The sequence below is a fragment of the Rhopilema esculentum genome, chromosome 3, assembly GCF_057945365.1.
Source record: "Rhopilema esculentum isolate cy_ngs chromosome 3, ASM5794536v1, whole genome shotgun sequence".
Taxonomy (NCBI): Eukaryota; Metazoa; Cnidaria; class Scyphozoa; order Rhizostomeae; family Rhizostomatidae; genus Rhopilema; species Rhopilema esculentum.
In genome coordinates, this window is record NC_142817.1 from 4,041,753 (window position 1) to 4,062,030 (window position 20,278).

Genomic DNA, 20,278 nt, shown 5'->3' on the forward strand with positions numbered 1-20,278 from the left:
GTATCCATTTGAGTTCACTCAGGCATTCTGTTTACACAAAACCTGTCTAACCGTACTTATTTGCGTTCACCTACCTACGTACGCAAGCATACACATTTGGAACTTTATTTCTCTGTCCTGTCCCTTGAGTATTTGACAACAGGAAGTTCCTACAGCCCCCCGTCCTGTTCCTGATAAGTACCCTATTACAGAGCATGGCATAAAATTTTGCAAGAGTAGAAGTCACTCCAGTCCTGTTCAGACTGGTAAATTGTCTCTTTGAATCAATCTTATTCAAGAAGCTTACCAGATCAGATTTAATTATGCTTTCCTGCTGAAGACGTTTAAATTGGGTGATCGAAATATTCATTAGCAGTTGAGAAAATACTCAAAAATACGCTATTCTGGCAACAGAAGTAATGGCGATGAGAGCATTTTTGCCACGCGATGAAGCTGTTAGAACATTGCGTTCAGCATGGGACGAGGAAAAATATTGCGACCCAGCTTCGTTCCAACTCTTTATTGAGAATTTTTTTCAAAGAATCTCCACAAGATTTTGCGTAAATGACAGTCTGTCTTATTATCAAGAGCTTTTCTGTGTTTCAAGGGATCTAGTGTGTATGTTCCAGGAGATACTTGAAGGCAAGGTAGTTTTTAGAGCAAAGGTCGACTTAGATTTCGAATTGGTAGAAACAAGAGTTTTCAACAAAGTCTGCAATGAGTTTTTCTGTCGTTTTGCACGAACAAGATCCTGGCATTCTATTAAGACGCTAGAAGAAATGTTTGCAGCATTAAAACGAAAGGATGAATACACCTATCAAGGAGTTGCCCTGAAAGATGTAATTGTGAAGTTAATCAAACACGGTGTCTTAGAAATGAGATACAAGAAAGAAGAAAAAAAGATGCCTGGATTTAATCCTAACTTGTTATATGGTAAGTTTACAGCGCACCTGAAAGATTTGGGCGACAGTAAACCAGAGGACCGGGCAGAGCTGCTCGATGAATTCAATAGAATGTTTCCCCATAACAGCGAAGACTTTACCCGGGTGGTTCAAAAAATGAAAAATAAGAAGTTTTTGAAGTTCACAAGTGGGCATGCAAGAATAATTTACTTGAAGGCCAAGAAGATAGCGACAAACCAGCACTTTGCCAAAGCTGGACGAAGTCAGTCAACACCAACCCCTGCAATCTCCAGTCTTGATATTAGGAAAATGAACGGCATTTTTGGCAGCAGAAGGTAACTTAATACCATCTTTGCATATAAAAATTCAAAATCTTTGAAGGGATACAATTTTATTGATTTAACCTGGTTAATTTACTTAAATTACTGTAAATTACAGTTACCTTGAAGATCCATATAGCTCTGAAAATTTACATATAATATGGTTTTGTATTGATAAATGCTAGTAAAATGTATCACTTCAAAGTGGATCGTACAACCAGTTTTCTATTCTGAACTAAATTGCCTACTCTTAGGATAACAAGAGCAGACCTGAACCTAGTCAAGAGACTGTCGCACAGGCCAATGGCTTTTTTTCAAGATCATTTTTAGTAATAGTATAATTCTTAAATGCTTAACATTTGTTATGAGTTTTTCTAGATTTCTCCCAACTTGTTGTTTATTTTTTAACTTAGTTTTTCTCTCAAAAGTTATTATTTGCAGTTTTTATTATGGTTTCAAAGACCTCCCTAAGCTTTTAAGCTGATTTTTTATTAATTTTATCACAATTTCAGCCAGCTTCAAAGAGATGATGGCATACAGATAACATCAGACCATGATGAAGGTGTCATATCTAATGGAGGAGTTATCACTTTTTCCAAAGGGGCAGAGGGACAAAAAGTAGTAGTTACTATGAAAAATGCTACTTCGAAAAATCTGTCTGACATTATTTACTTCACTGGTTACAAGCTACTGGACAACTTTGATGGTGAATTTACAGTCAAAGATAAAATGAACATAGCAGAGAAACTGACGGTAATATATCTATATATTTTGAAATTATAGGATAAAAAACATAATATTTTCCCTGCAAACTAGGCTACTCCAATAGGTCACTAACTTTCCTTTCACAATTCATAGTTTTTTCAACAGTAAATGAGTAGAATCCGGTAGGAAACAAGAAGAGGCAAGTAGGAAACAAGAACAGGCAAGTATGAAACATATGAAATATGCAGAAACTGGTAGGAAAGACGTCAACTGCAGCTACGATTTTATTTATTTAGTGGAAATCCTACCTTAAGTAAGTTATTAATCTGGCATTTGTCATGGACGTCTGCAAAAGACTAGGGCAAAGGGGCAGTGTTGGTGCTGAGGGCAAAATAGTAGAATTTTTTCACTACTATTATTGATTATTTGTGAGGAGTGGGGGGATGCAAAATGAAATATTAGCATGGGTCTGTTCCACCCCTACTTCTGGGAATTTTGGAATCAAAGACTCTATGCCTAAGCATAATGTTGACAAAATTCTCCATGCAAGTGGGTATTAAATGGCGTTATCATTAATCAAAATGTTTGGTTTTACTAAAATTATGGCAATTATAAATGGGCTGATGGTAAAACCTTGATTGTCTGCTTTGTGGCAATACTCCATTGTTGCAGAATCATTGAGAGTGTTAAAAGGAAAATAATAAAATGCAAATCAAAGAATTTTTTGACATAAAATAAGCTTTACATCCTCGTTCTGATGATGGACAAAATAGTCAGTATCTTATAAGACGCAGTTAGTTTTTGAAGTTTCTTACTGTCTTCTGAAAAAGAATTTTGCGTTAACAAAGACCGACAGCAAAAAAGAGGAAATTTTTTTATTTTTTCGAATTTTTCATATGGAAATTAACATAGTATTTGTTTAGGAGAACGTAAACCCAAAAAGTCTGATATGATATGCAGGTGTAGTATGTTCATCAGTCCCCCATGCAAAGGTGTCCCCTCTAACGGTCTCTCATGCAAAAGTGTTCCCTCTAACGGATATGTGTTTCAGTAACCCTCATGAATGAGGGACCAGGGGGTAATTGCAGAAGTGTACAGAAAAGCTTCAAGTATAGCAACTTATAATCTCAGCAAATAATCAAGCAACCTTTTGTTTTATCCCTGAATATAACTGTTTAGGAATTTACCATGGGGGCATGGGGGCTAGACCAGGAGTGTACTAACACCTCAAGTATTGGGGGGGGGGGTATCAAAAAAATTTTCCCAAATATTCCGGTTTTCAATAAATTTTCCACAAATTTAATCAATGAGGATTTCAATGGAATGTGGGGGGTTCCACTATGCAAGTCCAAGTGGTGTTTTGCCTTTCAAAGTCTTCTTTTTGACTTGTCTTAACTACAGAAATAAAATTAAAGCTTCAGTACAGTTATCTCTTTAAAAGTTGCAAAATGCAATATTTTTCTCCCTAAAATTTTTTTCTGTTTTCTTCAGAGTTTATGTCTCTCACCTGGAGAAAGTTACCAGCTAAGCATCTGGTATAACAACAAACGAATTGGAAAGAGCAAATGCCCATTGGTTTTAAACTTTGAAAACGATAATATACCTGGAAAGTTTAAACATTGCATATTTTTGCATGCTGAGACAACAAATCCAGATATTGATGAAATGAGGTCAAATGACAAGTACCAGCCCTTAGGCTCAAGGCAGACCATATATGATCCTGCTGTGGAAATCATCCCTGGCATCCCTCCTGATAGGTAAGAGGTAACAGCTTTATACAGATTTGTATTCTCGAATTAAGCCAGGGTTTCAATCTCACTGACTGAAAGCAATTGGTTTTGCTTTGTTTGCTCATAGTTCAGGTAGATGCTGAAGAAGTTTTTTGCTTAATCAATCAGCCATCATGTTGATAAATCACTTTTTTGTGCTTAAACTTAGTTATTTAGACTAGACAGTGTGTCAAGATTTTTGGGGTGGACTTTTTGGCCTTTTTTTCGCCATGTAAATTGCTTCCCACGGTGGCCGAATCATTAGTGAATTGCCCACAGGGGTTTCATAAGGCTTATGGAATCACAGGGGCAATACTGTAAATCCTCGCATTCGCTCCCCACCCTTGAAAAAGGCCCCCCTCGAATAAGCCCCCACCATAGAAATACAAATTTTCAATGAGCCCCCTTTCGAATAAGCCCCCACTGCTACCGTAAATCTTCGAATTGCCCCCCCTCGATTTGGTGTTTTGATGATGTCTTCTTGATGTCCACTATAATTTTATAAGCTTCCCCCCTCTTGAAAAACCCCCCATCCAAAAATACCAAGAATAAACAAGCCCCCAGGGGGCTAATTCGAGGATTTACGGTATGTTAAAATCCTCAGGAATGAATGTTTTCAATTTTCACTTAGTTTTCACAAAACAAAACAGAATTAATTCATGTATAAAGCGGAAGCCTATTGTAGCCATGTGACCTATCAATCAAAGTTGGTAGTGAGGCTTATTATAACCAGTTCCTATCACAACCCATGCAAGACACTGATGCCTACTACTTAAATTGCCAAACTAATTTCCCAGTAAATATTGAATTGTTTCTAAAACTCAATCTAAAATGGACAATGGAAGATTCCTAGGACCTTCCTCTGCTTGCAGTCCTATCCAATTTCAAATTTCCTACTGTTAAACATGGGATTGGGCAAAGAAAATTTTTCAACGATGCTCTAACCTTAAGCTTACGGCCTCTTTGCAAATTTGTTTAGTATCCTATTCTGAATAGTAGATTATTTGTCGCTTAAATTTAGGGACTTTTCTATGGAATCACAATTTGGTGATTAATTGGTGATTAATTGATATTTTTCAGTGGTTCAAGCTCGAGATCAACAGTCAGCCTGGATCAGTTTAAAATTCCACGATACATTCATCACGCTATCAACAACCAAAAGTCCAAAGAATTTTCAGGTCTCAAAGCTTTGTTGAAAGAATCTGACAGTCCCGACAGCTACAGAAAACGCTTCCATAATCTTCTTTTTCTTGAAGAGCTTCAAATGGAGGTTGATATTCGAAGATACGACATGCATGATGTTGGAATGAAAAAATGCTCGACCAATGTGGCACTAGAGGTATGCACTTGACGGGCCGCGCTTTAGCGGAGCCCAGAGGTTAAATGATCTCAGAACTCTCTAGTAAGAAAAAAAATGTTGAGAAGTGTCCCAAAAATTCACCGCTTCCGCTCCTTCATGTGAATCTCAGTCTGTGTTGAATTTTTGGGGAATTAAGCTAGAATGAATGACTTCTTAAAACATATAAATGACCTAAAGATAGCATACAAACTAATGCAATGTGATAGAAAGCCAAACATAACTCTAAGCCAAACATAAATTTTTATTAGACGAGAGCTTTGTACAGCTGCAATGCACACCCTCAAATTCGCTATTTCTCCTGCTTCTGGGTTTTGAGAGAAATAAACGCCTCTACATGTCAATGTCTTATGTAGACTACCCGTGCTTATATCAACAAAGGGGAATTAAGCTAGAATGAATGTCTGAAATTCAAAGTAACTGCTATGTGGACGATTTCATAGCTTCAAACTTATTCTAATGTACAGTTTAATCCGGTTATAACGTACTTTAAGGGACCAGTGTATTGAGTACGTTATATCCGAAGTACGTTGTAACGAGGGTAAGTAAAAACCAAGCACATATTTTGCCGGGAGCAAGCACACCAGTACGTTATATCCGAAAGTACGTAATAACCGAGTACGATATAACGGGATTCTACTGTATTGAGTTAATATGTCCTCTATATGGGCCATATTCGATTAAGGCACACGCCTGACTTCTTCGAGGTAACAATAAACTGATACGTAATAATTTTGACATGTTTAATACTGGCTATTGTCTTTCGTATGACTCATATGATAGTTTTCTTTCATAGGTCCCTGGACTTGCAGAAGGAAAGCCTTCTCTTATCATCGGGGACAAAGTCTATGCACGCCACAAATCCTCTGGGTCACAAGAAAGTGCAAATAAAAAGGAGTATGAAGGCTATGTACATGTTGTAGAAAGAGACAGAGTGCTGTTGAAGTTTCATGCCAGGTAATTCCTTCTGTACCAGAATGGTGACCTTCAGGAACCTCCTGGCATTATAGGCTCTGTAGTCTTAAACATGCAGAAGATAAACGGTTAATCTCAAAATTAGGAAGGCAAGTCGGGGGTGCTTGATGTGGTTTGGTCACCGAGGATAAGTTATGCTTCATAGTTCTGGCTGGGAAATCGATTTGAAAAAGAGTCTTGATCTTTGAAAATGTTGGTTTGAAAAATATTGCTGCCCGGTTATTAAGATTGGTATTAGTACTGCGTTTTCTAATGTCAGTACAGATGATGCTGGCATTAGAATGAAGTGGGATTACGACCACAAATTTTTCTTCATGGTTTGTTGCTAGTATGTTGTCCGAAATCCAGTTACAGAATTTTGGCTTCTTGACTGTAGAAAGTTTTTACCATTGCCTGAGAATATGCCATATCACCTTGAAGATTTTAAGTTTACGCAATTTTATCCATGCCATAAACAACGAACATTAAAATTTATTCCAAACTTATTATGTCGAGATAGTCTTGTTTTCGTTGCATGTTATATCTTCTTTTTTGATAGTTTCATCCCTGGCCGATTACACGATGTCCGGTTTTCGTTCAACCGTGGACCAATTCGTCTTCAGCACCGTGCTGTTGACATAGCGAGCGATATGATGGAGGAAAATGAATTTCCTTTTATTGAAGGCAAATGGGAAATGCAATCTGAACCTCTTCTTCCTGAGGTAGCAGTCTCTAATATAAGGTACCGATTCTTTTGAAGACCAATTCTTTTAGGGGAAAACCCCCCGCCAATACATTCTAAGAACATGCTGGTTGACTGGAATGTGCGTGCTCATTGACTGCGTGGGCGGAGTTTTTTTATTAATCTTTAGGAGCTATTAGAATGTCAGAGACATTTGTCTCTTCAACATATTATTTGGCTTTCTTTTCTGCAGTTTAAAACTTTAATAATTTTGTGTTGTTCTTCGTTCGTTGACTTTTTATCCATTGTGATTTGCAAAGCTTTTTATTCAACGATAAATGTATTTTTTATTCGCGGAGTGTACCATTATGGTCTTTCTAGTAAAAAGTGTTTCCAGCGCTCCCCCGTTAAATATTTATGTTTCGCCCAACCCTGATTTGCGAGACGAAAAGTGATTGGCTAAAGACAACAAAAGAAATACATTATAGCTAGTCATTGGTTAAGGAATGTAGTACGGGGGTGCTGACAAAATAGGAAACCACCCCACCGTTTGGAAAAGAGTTGCCTGATGACCGCATCAACTTAGACGGTGATGTTCTATACACCAAAAGCGTGGACAGCTCTGCCTATGCAACATCGGACACTTTTACCTGTAGACAGTAATTTCCATTAGTGCTATTGCTAGGCCATTTTTATCGCTGTCTTAGAACAAAGCTTTGTTTGTTTTAAATATTGAAGAAGTGGAAATGAAATATGAAAAGGAAGCAAAGATTAAGCATATTTTTCATAGATTGGGCGACTCTGATTGGACCAATAAACAATAGCTAAAGATGCCTGCTGATTACTGAAGTTGAGACAAATAAATATTTTGAAAATTTCTCTTCATCAAATGTATATTCTTTCTTTCGACTTCTATTTGAGAATTACTTCAAAGTACCGGCATTACATGCCAATAGTGACAGCTAACGTTGGAAATCAGTGAATGTTTCTAGCAATTCTAGCAACTCAGAGACATATGAACCCTGAAAATCTAGGCTCCGTGGCGTAACTCTAGTGTTCCTTTAATTCTAGTATGGTTTTCTATAGATTATCCACATCTGGTACCTAGGGTAACATCTGACCCCGTCTTAGCCAAAGCATAAACCTAAAATAGCAATAAACCTAACATAACTTTTGCAAGGATAACGCATAGAATTCTTGTTTACTTCTATTCATATTTAAAAGATATTCCCAGTACAGATATGGTTTTTTATCTCCAAATCACCATTTTGTTCAAGGATTATGTTTTTAACATTGTTTACTTGAAATCACCATATTATCAAGGTTCATATTTTTAATTACCAGCGGGTCCCTCTTTGCTTACTGGGGCCGGGCGCAACTACCCCCTGCCCCCTCTCTCGGTGCGTGGGTCTGCTTTACATCGATTGGCCTAGAACAGACATGATGTTCTGTAGCTGGATTTCCACTAGGCGAAATCTTTCGCGCCAATCGAAGTTTTGCTCATGTGAACATGCGTGTCATCTCTTCTTAAAGATTTCGAAGTAAAACGATTCGATTCTCATAAAGTATGGGATAGCCCTACACTGTCGCCACGAGTCCTTCCACTTTTGCAAAGGAATATGGGAATTCACTCTTTTATCCTAAGTTTGATTTTAGGTTAATTTTTCCTAAGAAGACGAGAATTTTTATTTTTTCAGAGTTTTTGATAGAAAGATTGAATCAAACCCACAGCAGCTTACTGCGGTCAAAAATATCTTATGGGGTGTCTCGATGCCTTATCCATATATCATATTTGGACCACCCGGAACTGGAAAAACCGTTACATCGGTCGAAGCAATGCGACAGGTAACTTATTGTCTTTTTGCCTCTTGTTGAATACTTCTTACATGCAAAGAAAAGGACCTTTGTGGATATTCGTTCTTTTCAAATGAATAGGGAATTTTTAAGTACCAAATGAGATTACCCATCTGATTTAAGACAACGTAGGAAATCGTTTTATTCAGCTTTAAAATCTTTCCTCTCAAAATGTAACACAATTAAAATATAGACAAACATTTTATTTTTCCGCAGTAGCTATTACTCATAAGCTTTACAGGGGGTTTTTTCGCACCCTCTGACCCACTCTATCTATGCCACTGACCTATATCCAGTTTAGCTGTCCCTTTTTGTCACTGTATTGTCCGTTCAAGATTCAGTTTTGCTTTTACAGGTCTTACGATTCATTCCAAATAGCCGTATTCTGGCATGTGCACCATCCAACAGTGCCGCTGATTTGATTTTCCACAGGCTTCTCAACCCATGTCCTATTTTGAAGAAGAAAATGTTTCGCCTGAACGCCATTTCACGATCTGTGGACTCATTGCCTGACGAGTATGACCTAAAGGTGAGCTTTAGTCATCATCAATGTATTTATTATTGTATCTTGCTAGACTTCCGTCTGCCATAAAGCTTGAAGGTTCCTTTGAGAAGAAGTTTCCAAATGACATTTATCTTGTTGTAACGTTCACTCACATGATAAGCTTGCATATGCTACAAGCTTAAAAGCTAGACCGAAACTGTTTGAATGACGGTGCTACACGAATCCACTGCATCTAGAGTTGTCAGAACGGTCGTGTTCTACACACTAAAGCAGTGTGTCCAACGTACGGTCCGCCGGCCAGATGTGGCCACTTTATACTGTGGCCCGTGCTTAGTCAATGAAGAAATATTACATTCTTATAATTATAAGCAAAAGTTTCTATTACGAAGCTGAACAGAGCAAGTAAAAGCTACAATCAAAGCATGCAGAGAAACATTTTCATGACTTTCTTTGCACGTCAACTACACATTTAATGTTTGATGTGAATAAATTTTCTGCAAACAATAAATGTTACACTTCATATTGATAACTTTTTAATGCAACTGTTTATGTTACTTTTCATGTAATATTTCATGTAACTATATATATAATATATTTACTGTTCTATACAAAATTTGCCGATGATTTACGTAATCATTCATTTGGCCCGCATGTGCAGTAAGTTTTTGTCCATGGCCAACCCAAAAAATAATTTGGACACCTCTGCACTAAAGCATGCAATCAATTTTGATATATGATCAAATCGTGTATTTCCTTTTTTTTATAAATTAAGTTCTCTAGGCCAAAAAGATCTCGAACTTATAATAAAGAATTGGAATAATCGTTTGATCAAATATAGATTGAGAAAATATAGAAATAGTCCTGGTTGTTAACCGTTAAATTCATTGCACTTACTTATTGGAGTAGTAAGCTTCGTTCAATTTTTGTTGAATATTAACATCCTCTGTGAAGGAGCATTTGACCTGATTGTTGCTCCAAGATATTCAAAGGATTCACCCACTTCTATTACTTTATCTCTCAAAAGCCATGTTATCCTCTTTGCATTGTCTTAAAGACCATTGCTTTGAATTTTTAAAATTCACTTTCATTTGCTGCCATCAAGTGAGAGGCAGAATCAAATGCTTTCTTGCAGTTAAAAAGCATACATGTAAACTCTTGCCATTTTTAATTTAATTTTGAATAAGAGGGTAATGGTTTCAGGTATCATATTTGATATTCTTTTCTGTAAGCGATTTAGATCTTTCTTGTAAAGAAGGACAACTTTCCAATAAATCGTTCTTCGAGAAGTTCCCAAGAATTGAAATTTCATCAAAACGTTTTCTAAAGGTTATTAAGGTAAAGTCATGGTTTCTTGAGGTTGTGTTGTCGAAATTCAAAACTTCAAAAATATGTAGATTTTGTAACGTTACTATTAAGCCATGATATTTGATCTTCTTGTTTCGACCTCCCTCGACACTTATTGGTCATCAATCGTCATTTTCATTCATTTTTATGGTGATGATCAATTATTCATTCTCTTCTGATATTATACACAGAGCTACTGCAAAATCGAAAATAACTTGTTTGCAATGCCTTCACTTGAAGAAATCGACAATTATCGAGCTGTTGTTTGTACGATGACAACGGCAGGAAGGTGAATCGCTATTTTTACTTCCTTTACATGTTAGTTTATTCAACTTGTAATTTGGAATACCCTAGTGCGATGCCCCAAGTCATTCTCTTGCCCGTTGCAGCTTCAGTTTTTGTTCAATGTTTATTTTAGCACATGCATTTCTTGTCATTAAAAGGATTGCCAGCAGACCAGCCGACGTATTTTGCAGGTCGATGGAAAGACTACTGGGGTGGACCCTTTATATCATCACAAATTAATTTGACAGTACTTTCCCTCTGGATCTCTAAGGGTTAAGTCATTTCTTCTTGCAATTTTTGACATTGTAAAAGGTACTTCAATGTTTATCTAGAAGGGAGTATTACTGTCAGCTCCCTCTAGAGCCAATTATTTCTTGTTATCTTTTTCATTCTGCAATCTGTGCTAATTTTATAATTATTCTATCCTTTTTGCTAAAGAATTGTCAGTATGGGTGTCGGAAAAATGTTCTTTACCCACATTTTCCTTGATGAATGTGGCCAGTCAGTTGAACCCGAAGCATTGATACCACTAGCTGGGCTGCTATCTCCAGAGAATGAGAAGGGAGGACAAATTGTGCTGGCGGGAGACCCTCGGCAGCTTGGCCCTGTTCTGCGGTCACCAATTGCCATTGAGGTATGATATTCTACTTTTAACAGTGAAAAGTAAAACTTGTAGATTATGGTGTTGTGGTGTTGTTTGCAGAGGATACATAGTTTCTTATTATAGGTGTGAATGTAAAGTGAGAGCATTCCATAATTTATGTCTAAGATCAAGGACCGAGATTCCCAACTGCCCCCCCCCCCAAACAAAGAGTTGTATCTCGGTCTTTGTCTAAGGTAGCCGCTTATGACACATGTCTTTTCAATGGAACTCTTTCCTTATCCAGGTAAACCAGGCTGCACGAAGTGACTTTTATTGACAGCCCTCCACACCTATCATGGGCTGATTTTGAATTAAGAAACCCTTGTAATCAACAAGAATTCTACAAAATTCTTAGGCAGAGGTAGCTTCCACAATATCATGTATGGAAGCAACTTGCCACGGGCAGTTGGGAATTTGAGCTTTTATGATCATTTTCATTATTGTGTTATGCTTAAGGTTTTCCACTGTTTTTAATGTCATCGTCCTCAAACTGCTTGAATTGCCTCCTTGCATACGAGTTGTGGTTTTCTTGTTAGCATGGTTTGTCGCTTTCAATGCTCGAGAGATTGATGGCCTCGGGACCTATTTACCAAAAATCTGCAGAAGGAAGTTATGATTCCAAATTCATCACCAAACTAATCAAGAACTATCGTTCACACCCTGCTATTCTCAAGGTAAGCACTGGCTTTTGCCAACATACTTTCGAATATTTTAGTAGCTATAACTATGAAAACATCCTTTAATATGAACAAAATAGTTACAGGAGCAGAGTCATGAGGGACCCCAAATGCGATGCCTCTCTAATTACAGTATTAATTACTTGTTTTTCATCCCGATTAATATCTTCTCAGAAATATGTTATCATCTAGCCTGCGTCACAGACAAAAACTTCCGTGAAGTGTAGAGAGCCAATAATGATAGTAGTTCTGTTTTGCAATTTGTTGAATGGACCATTCCTGAGTCCCCTGACAGGACCCACCACTCTGTTGAAATTGCATTAAGTCTCAAATTTATTTGTATTCCTAAGTAAATAGCCCACAAATTGCGTCGTATAAATTTTCGGCGAATAAACATTGTCGAAAAATGTTTGGAAACTGTTCAAAATTTCCTCGTAGATCTTAATACAGCAAATGTAAAATAGCACCGTTGAAAGGATTATTAGAGGGGACCATTGTTTGAAAGTAGTAGAAAAAAGAGGAATTGTCCGTTGGGAAGCAAAGGGGTTTGATATATTTTTAAGGGGCGCGAGCCCGCCATGGATAAGAGCATACTACCCATGTTGTAAAAGAAAGAGCAACACTATTTTCTAAATACTGGGTTCCGTAGGTACCGACTTCCTGAAAATTGAGCCCCCTTTCGTATTTCATGGGAATCATGATTAAGGTGGTATACCTGTACCTCCAAGGTAATTATGATCCATATCTTAAAAGCCTAAGAGATTTCAATTTTCTTAGAAACCAAATGAGTACTTTTATGACAACGAACTGATTCCGGAGGCAGACACTTTCAAGACGACAACTCTCTGTAAATGGGCAGAGCTTCCTGCCAAGGATTTCCCCATCATATTTCATGGAGTTACTGGCGAAGATCAACGAGAAGGCAATAGTCCGTCATTCTTCAATCCCCAGGAGGCAGCTGTAGTAGTGAAGTATGCACAATCTCTACTCGAAGAGCGAAAGCTTGGTGTCACTCCAGATGAGATTGGTATAATTTCACCTTACCATAAACAGGCCAGTACACTTTTCTGAAATTTAAAAAGGTTCTAGCTTGTTAGAAAGCATTTGCTACTCTATCAGTTTTTTCAAGTGGGATATTTTTAACATTGACTTTTACTCCAATTAATGGTGTCTTTCTAACACAACAAGAATTTTAATTTATTTCTTAATCTAAATTCACTACACTTATTGCCGTTAGAAACGCTTTCCTGAACATTAAATAACATCAAAAAATCAAGACTCTTAGCTTTAGACTCTTTCCATCTTCACCGAAAATGCATCCATATTTTAAATCATACATTTAAGTTAACCTTTAAGCGTAATTAATACCAATAAATCATACAGGTTTCGAAGATTCGCAAGCTTTTAGAGAAAAAGATTAAATCGCCAAGAATTGACGAGATCAAAGTCGGATCTGTTGAAGAATTTCAAGGCCAGGAGCGAAGAATCATTATTATTTCAACCGTTCGAAGCAACGAAGAATATCTTAAGACTGACTCCGCATTTCGACTTGGCTTTTTAAAGAACCCTAAGGTTGGTTAGCCTTACAGCTCTTACATTTAACCCCATAACCGTGCCACGGTAAATTATTTTCCACTTTGCGATATGGGTGAAATTTTCTTCCAGTTTAATCTCTAAATATTTAGGATATTTTTGCCCGTAACACTACACAGCCTGCTTTTGAGAAACTGAATTGCTGCTGGCATCGGGTGTTTCCTTTGGGATATATCTTCTTTTGATTAATTTTGAGATTTTATTTTGATTTTTATAATTCAAAGGAATACTTCGGAAAATGTTGAAATACTTCTGTCATTAAAGCGAGGAACACAGGCCTTATCTGATTTGGTTGTCTACGGCAATAAAAAGTACTTAACAATCATAATTTTTCCTTTTCACTTTTCAGGTCTACATTATTTGTTTTATTTTCAGTCATTTTTAAAAAGGAAGGATTCAACATTTAGCTTCTTTTTTTTCTTATCAGCTTTCGCAAAGTCGTTCAAAAATCAAAATATTTTCTGCTTTCAATTTCTCGTGATGCAACCCAGTTTTTTTTCGAAGAACTTCCCTTTTCTCGAGTTCATTCAAGATAATGTATTGTTAAGTTGATTTTCATTTATGAACAATTTGAATTTTTACATACTTAAGACCCCGTTCACATTGCTCCGGATTCGAATGAAAACGGATAAAAAAGTATCCTCTTGCTCCGCTGCGAAAACGGAGACTTTTGAAAACGCACTTTGAAAACGGAAACTTTTGAAAACGGAGACTTTCGAAAACGTAAAACGCAGTGTGAACACCGAAAACGAATTCTTTTGAAAACGATAACAACAACAACAGCACAGCAAAATGCTTAGACCACGCTAATTTGAACAACTTCTCTTAACATGGTTGATTCACTCGAAGTTAGTACACTACTTGGAGGAATATTAGTGGCAGTGAGGTGTTTGAAAAGTTTATTAGTAGTCGCAAGGTCTGTAAACCAGTTCGTGGCGTTTTCCTTTTTATCCAGAGCGGAGCAATGTGAACGCTTTATCGTTTTCATACCGTTAGCAAACGTATCCGGAGCAGTGTGAACTGGTAAAACGGATCGATATGAAAACGGATAAAAACGAATACGGAGCAATGTGAACATAGCCTAAGTTTAGTTTTTTTTCCACTGTGTATTGTCAACTCCCATATCAATAGATAAGATTGCATTGTGTTAGGCCCTGGCGCTGTATCCTACTATACTAAAAACTGATTTCAGTATGAAATGTGGATGAATTGCCTGGAGACTGGTTGAATAATGATAGAGTTACTACTGTGTTTCTCCTATAGCGATTCAATGTGGCCATAACTCGTGCCCAAGCACTTTTGGTAATGATTGGAAATCCATTCGTTCTTTCAAAAGATAAGTATTGGAAAGGGTAAGTGATTTCTCGAAAAAATTTTCACGTTGCAGTATTTGCCCATTAGCTTAGCCATGGCAATATTCCTTTTTTAGCCTTATAGTAGAACTTACATATTTTTGGGACTTTAATTTGAATCCATTGTAAGGTTTTTGTTGCCTTAAGACTTACTGTATAACCATTGTTTACTGTGATTTTGAATAAATAGATGATAGAAATTCAAGTGTAAAATCATTTGTCAACTTTTGGGGGGCATCCATCATTGAGGGTGCCCGCTCTTTGGAGTTTCGCTATCAATACAATGCCTGCTAAAATTATATGAAATATCTGGCAATTAGCGTTTTCCTTTTTCTGTTTCCCGTTCCTCGTTCTCTGAATTCTCATGAACTTGATATTTGTGACATTAAATCGCCACTAACAAAAATTCCAAGCTGCTAGAACCATAACTGATACAGTTTTAGCAACCCAGGCAGAACACCTATCGATGAAAAGCCATTTAAAAGCTTGTAAGCAGTAACCAGTTCACCAGAAACTCAAAATGTTGCTCTCAAACTCGAAGTCTCCTTTAAACAGCCTTGAGTGTAAGAATTTTGACATTTGGTTTATCCTTACTTAAACAGCCATCAGACACAAAGACCGAAATACAACTTTTTTTTGAGGGGGCCAGCCCTGATAAATAAGTGTATTAAAAGCCATATTTTATTACAAAATAAAAGCATTTTACTTACCGTAAATTCTCCTTTTAGCTCCTCTCTCAATTAAGCCCCCTCTCGTTTTAGCCCCCCACCCATTTTCAGAAGGAAAAGTTTAATTAGCCCCCCCCCCTCTCAATTTAGCCCCCCCCAACTTTTCACTGATGCTGAAATAAGTAAACTTGACAAAAAACAGTGATTTTCATTTTATTCATTTTCATTTTGTTGAATACTTCGCATCAAATCAAAATTCACACCATGTCTCTTCCAGTCACGTCACGACAGATTTGGAGACAAAGATTTAATTTGCATTAAGCACGGGCCATGTGAGAGCCTTTTACCAAAATTACAGGCCATTGGTACTTCAAGGAATGAAGTCGACCTTTTCGAATGCTCGATTTCAGAAGGGCGACATGGCCCAAGAAGATATTCTAGAATTAATAATTGATGATGATGACGATGACAATATTATTGATATAGAAGGCTGATTTGATGTTTTTTATTTCGCAAATAATAAAGAAATTTACCACTTGTTTTTTTATTACAAATTTTTATTAAGCCCTTTCTCTCAATTTAGCCCCCTCTTTTTTATAAGCCCCCCTTCAAAGGATATTTTACAAAATAAAAGCATTTTACTTATGCTACTTACGTTTTTTGGCCTCCCCGGTATCTCGTTTCTTGAGGTTATGATTTTTGAGATTCACAAGAAATGCTACGAGACGCGCGTATTCCCGAGAAATCGAAATAAATTGTTGAAAAGAAGCTTAAAAGTTGTTGCTTATATATTCAGTAAAATTCGTTTCAAAAGAGGTCAATAAGGTGAAGAAAATTTATTTGCTTGTCGAGTAAAATATCTCGTTTCTTGAAGTCCATCCATTCACACATTAGTTGCGCCAGCGATCAAGAGGTGTCCTTTTTCACCAGAATCTAAGGAGAGCTGAAAATTGTTTTACATTAATTAAGCCTTTGTGAATTTCAAGAGCATCAATCTTTGGGAGCTCATTTTATCGCTTGGTTATAAGTAACCAATGGGCGGGCAAAAACAATTTTGAAGAAGTACGCACTACTAGGAACTGTGCCAGCTGATCCATCAATGAAGATAACCATTCTCATTCGTTTCCCAGGGTCTTGGATTACTGTATTGCAAATGGTGGATATACAGGATGCAGCTATTCAGATCAGATTGTCGATTCCCTCGCACAATCAGTGGCAGATCTATTAAATATATTTGCTTGAAATTTCTTCTGCAAGAACATTGAGTATCATAATTGACTTTATCCTCATACCTTGTTAACCATCTTTTACATGTATTTCTGTCACATTTATTCCACGCTATTCTTTTTTTGTTTAAATTGAAGTAATAATCAGGTCTTTATTTTAAGAATATTTTTGCATATTTACTGAGGCGCCGGTATTTCGAAGGGTTCCCTTGAAGGCAAATAAGAAAGATCGCTTTTTAATTATAGTGGAAGGCGGGGCTCCTAAATAAAACATAATGAAACAAAACAAAAAATTTATACTACTTATAAATGCCGAAAAAACTGGAATGAGATAAAAAATCCAATGCACATAGTTTGCTAATCAACCATGAAAGACTTGTAAGGTCTATATACCTAATTTGTTTCAAATAACCCTTCCCAGGCAATATTTTTCCAAAATGAACCAATCTTTTCGGGGATGCAACACTTCTCCCGTATAGCTATGTAATCGAGAACCCCCCCCCCCCTCCCCCTTCTTATTGTAAAGGTTTTACGCTGTATTGCGCAGACTTATGCGAGAGGATTCCATGTGAGAAACGAAGGAATGAGATCTTGTTCTTTGCTTACATTCTTGTTATCGTGCATATCAAAAAGTCTTTATTTACAAAATCTCATGATATTTATACTAACGGCATACAATAGATTAATTACATGATTGACATAAAACTAAACGAGGTACAAATGAAAACGAGGTTATACAATATAAGAAATATCCTGTTACATTATCAATGGCTGAATTTAGTGATAGTCAAACATTTATTGTAAGTTAAGATCAATCAAACAACTGCTAAACCTTTATATAATGGACGCAGGGACGCAAATGCAAATTTTTTTTAGGGGGGTGTTCTTTGAAGGGATCGAGTTTTCACCACGACAGACCAATTTTTGCGATATAGATATTTTCAGGTGTTAAACAATAGATTTTCCTGTTGCGTGTCAGTGGTGTTCCTCTTGTTTATCTGTAATCCGTTGCCATGCCATTTCTCATTAGTTGCCATCACTTGTTATCAGCGTCCTATTGTCTTTTGGCCATGTGTTATTCATTATATTGCCATGCTGTTTTATGTTGAGTCAGTCGTTACTTAGGCTATGTTCACATTGCTCCGTACTCGTTTTTATGCGTTTTCATATCGATCCAGTTTGCCTGCTCACACTGCTCCGGGTACATTTGAAAACGGTATAAAAACGATGACGCGTTCACATTGCTCTGTATAAAAAGGAAAACGCCACGAACTGGTTTACAGCACTCGCGACTGCTAAAAAACATTTTGAACGACTCACTGCCAATAACATTCCTCCGAGTAGTGTACTAACTTCGAGTGAATCAGCCATGTTAAGAAATATTGTTCAAATTGGCGCAGTCTAAGCTGCTTGCTGTATTGTTGTTGTTGTTGGCGTTTTCAAAAGTACCCGTTTTCGGTGTTCACACTGCGTTTTTGCTTTTTCAAAAGACTCCGTTTTCAAAAGTATCCGTTTTCAAAGTGCGTTTTCAAAAGTCTCCGTTTTCAAGGTGGAGCAGTGTGAACGCAAGGCACAAACGGATACTTTTTTATCCGTTTTCATTTGAATCCGGAGCAATGTAAACGGGGCCTTAAAGCCGTCAAGGAAAGTCGTTATATTGAGAGCCGAGAAGTGAAGTCGTGTCGAAGCCGTTCCGTTTTATGAAGTTGCAGTTAACCGTTAAATTCAGTACAGTGTACCCGCCGAACATTATTGCCGCCGACGAATATTGCTTGTAGTTTTAATTTGCTGAACTATTGCTTATGGTTTATATCGCCGATTATACATATATTCTGGTTCTTGTTGGAATCAACTGTTGTTTCCTTTGTACTGGACTAACCAGGGCAACTGTAAAACAGTGTTGTTTTACACAGGGCCGCTCTCCAAGGTCTTTATTTTGATGAGCGTGTTATTGCTATCCCACTTACTGATTGGCCAATAGTCGACTGACAGATGTCTGCTTCTCTTGTATAATATGTTTGCCTTTTATGGAGGTTTAAAAGTATCTATTCTAAATTTCTTTATTATTAGAGAGATAAAAGTTACTTTGAACTAGTAATTTAGATAGTAAGATAATAAGATAGAAAATTGTCTTAGACAATAGAAAATTGTCTTAGACAATAGAAAATTGTCTTAGACAATAGAAAATTGTCTTAGACAATAGAAAATTGTCTTAGACAATAGAAAATTGTCTTAGACAATAGAAAATTGTCTTAGACAATAGAAAATTGTCTTAGACAATAGAAAATTGTCTTAGACAATAGAAAATTGTCTTAGACAATAGAAAATTGTGTAGAACAGATATAATAGATAGTTGATACCTGTTCCTAAATTATATAACTTCATTCCATTTAATGTTATTTTAACGGCGAAAGCTGAAATTTTCATCGTACTCAATATTTTCATCGTGCAAGTGTTAATCGTACTCCATATTTCGATGGAATTGGTTGGGAACTGATGATTGTTTTAGCCTCTTCGTGCCAAGGCCGATTTTGATACCAATGAATTCCGAATGCAATTTTAAGACCTAAAATCTTGGGAAGATCGTAAACCCTTCTTACTAACCCAGCCTCTCACAAAGCCTGCCGAAATTTCACTTTTCACTTGGTTTTTGCGAATTGCCAAGAGCATCGCCCTCTCATCTTTAAATAATTATGTTTTTTATAATTTTAAGAGCTTCTTCTTCTCCAGTGAATTTCATTGTGATTGTTCGTTTGCTACCTAGCACCCGAAGGTAGTTTTGGAGCACTGAAAGGCCTACCAGACTGCTACCCAGGCAGGGCCGTCGCTAAGCACTTTCACTTAGGGGGGTGCCAGTAACCAATTTGCCGACAAAATGGGGCGTGGCCTAAGATATTTCCATGTGGGGTGTGACATTTTGACGCAATTGATTTTGTTTATCAAAGAGGATGTTCTCGTTAGTCAATCATGAGACAAAGACAAAGAGGATGTTCTCGCTTTGAAACAAAACCGAAAGACGAGGTCCCTGTGCGAGCGGAGCGAGCAGGAAATTTTTGCGACCACGCCCTTCAGATTGACTTAAAATGCATTTCAGAATATTTCTTGCAGTCATTTTCTGCAATCGTTTAGAACTTTTAACTATTTTTAGGCATACCTACGTTTCATTGATTTCATTCTTAAAATGGAGTTCATTACTACTTGAAGCCCCCTCGACCTCAAGGCCCTGAGGCACTTTGCCCCCTTTCCTTGCTTACAGTGGCTTCCAGTACCTCCAGGATCAACGTTCAGAATTTTTTAATAAACTTTGACCCTTACCTAAACCCCAAACTTTAGGTAGAAATTAGGTCGCCCTGGATATTGGACATTAGATTCTAGACTCCGGCTGCCGAAAGGAAGTCATTTGAAGTTTTTGGGGGATATTTGCCCCTCCGTGACACCCATGGCGCTATCTTTTCCTGTTTTG

General features: G+C 37.1%; 1 protein-coding gene across 1 annotated transcript; it reads left to right on the forward strand.

Annotated features, from left to right (window-relative positions):
* Positions 1-193: 193 nt before the first annotated feature.
* Positions 194-18,663, forward strand: LOC135692668 (RNA helicase MOV-10). The gene is made up of 15 exons (XM_065210909.2): positions 194-1,216; positions 1,714-1,954; positions 3,398-3,663; positions 4,756-5,014; positions 5,829-5,989; positions 6,546-6,728; positions 8,366-8,513; positions 8,878-9,051; positions 10,563-10,660; positions 11,095-11,290; positions 11,836-11,973; positions 12,754-13,029; positions 13,360-13,548; positions 14,833-14,921; positions 16,720-18,663. The coding sequence occupies exons 1-15, from the start codon at positions 399-401 to the stop codon at positions 16,829-16,831; spliced, it is 3,348 nt and encodes a 1,115-aa protein (XP_065066981.2). The 5' UTR covers positions 194-398; the 3' UTR covers positions 16,832-18,663.
* Positions 18,664-20,278: the final 1,615 nt, after the last annotated feature.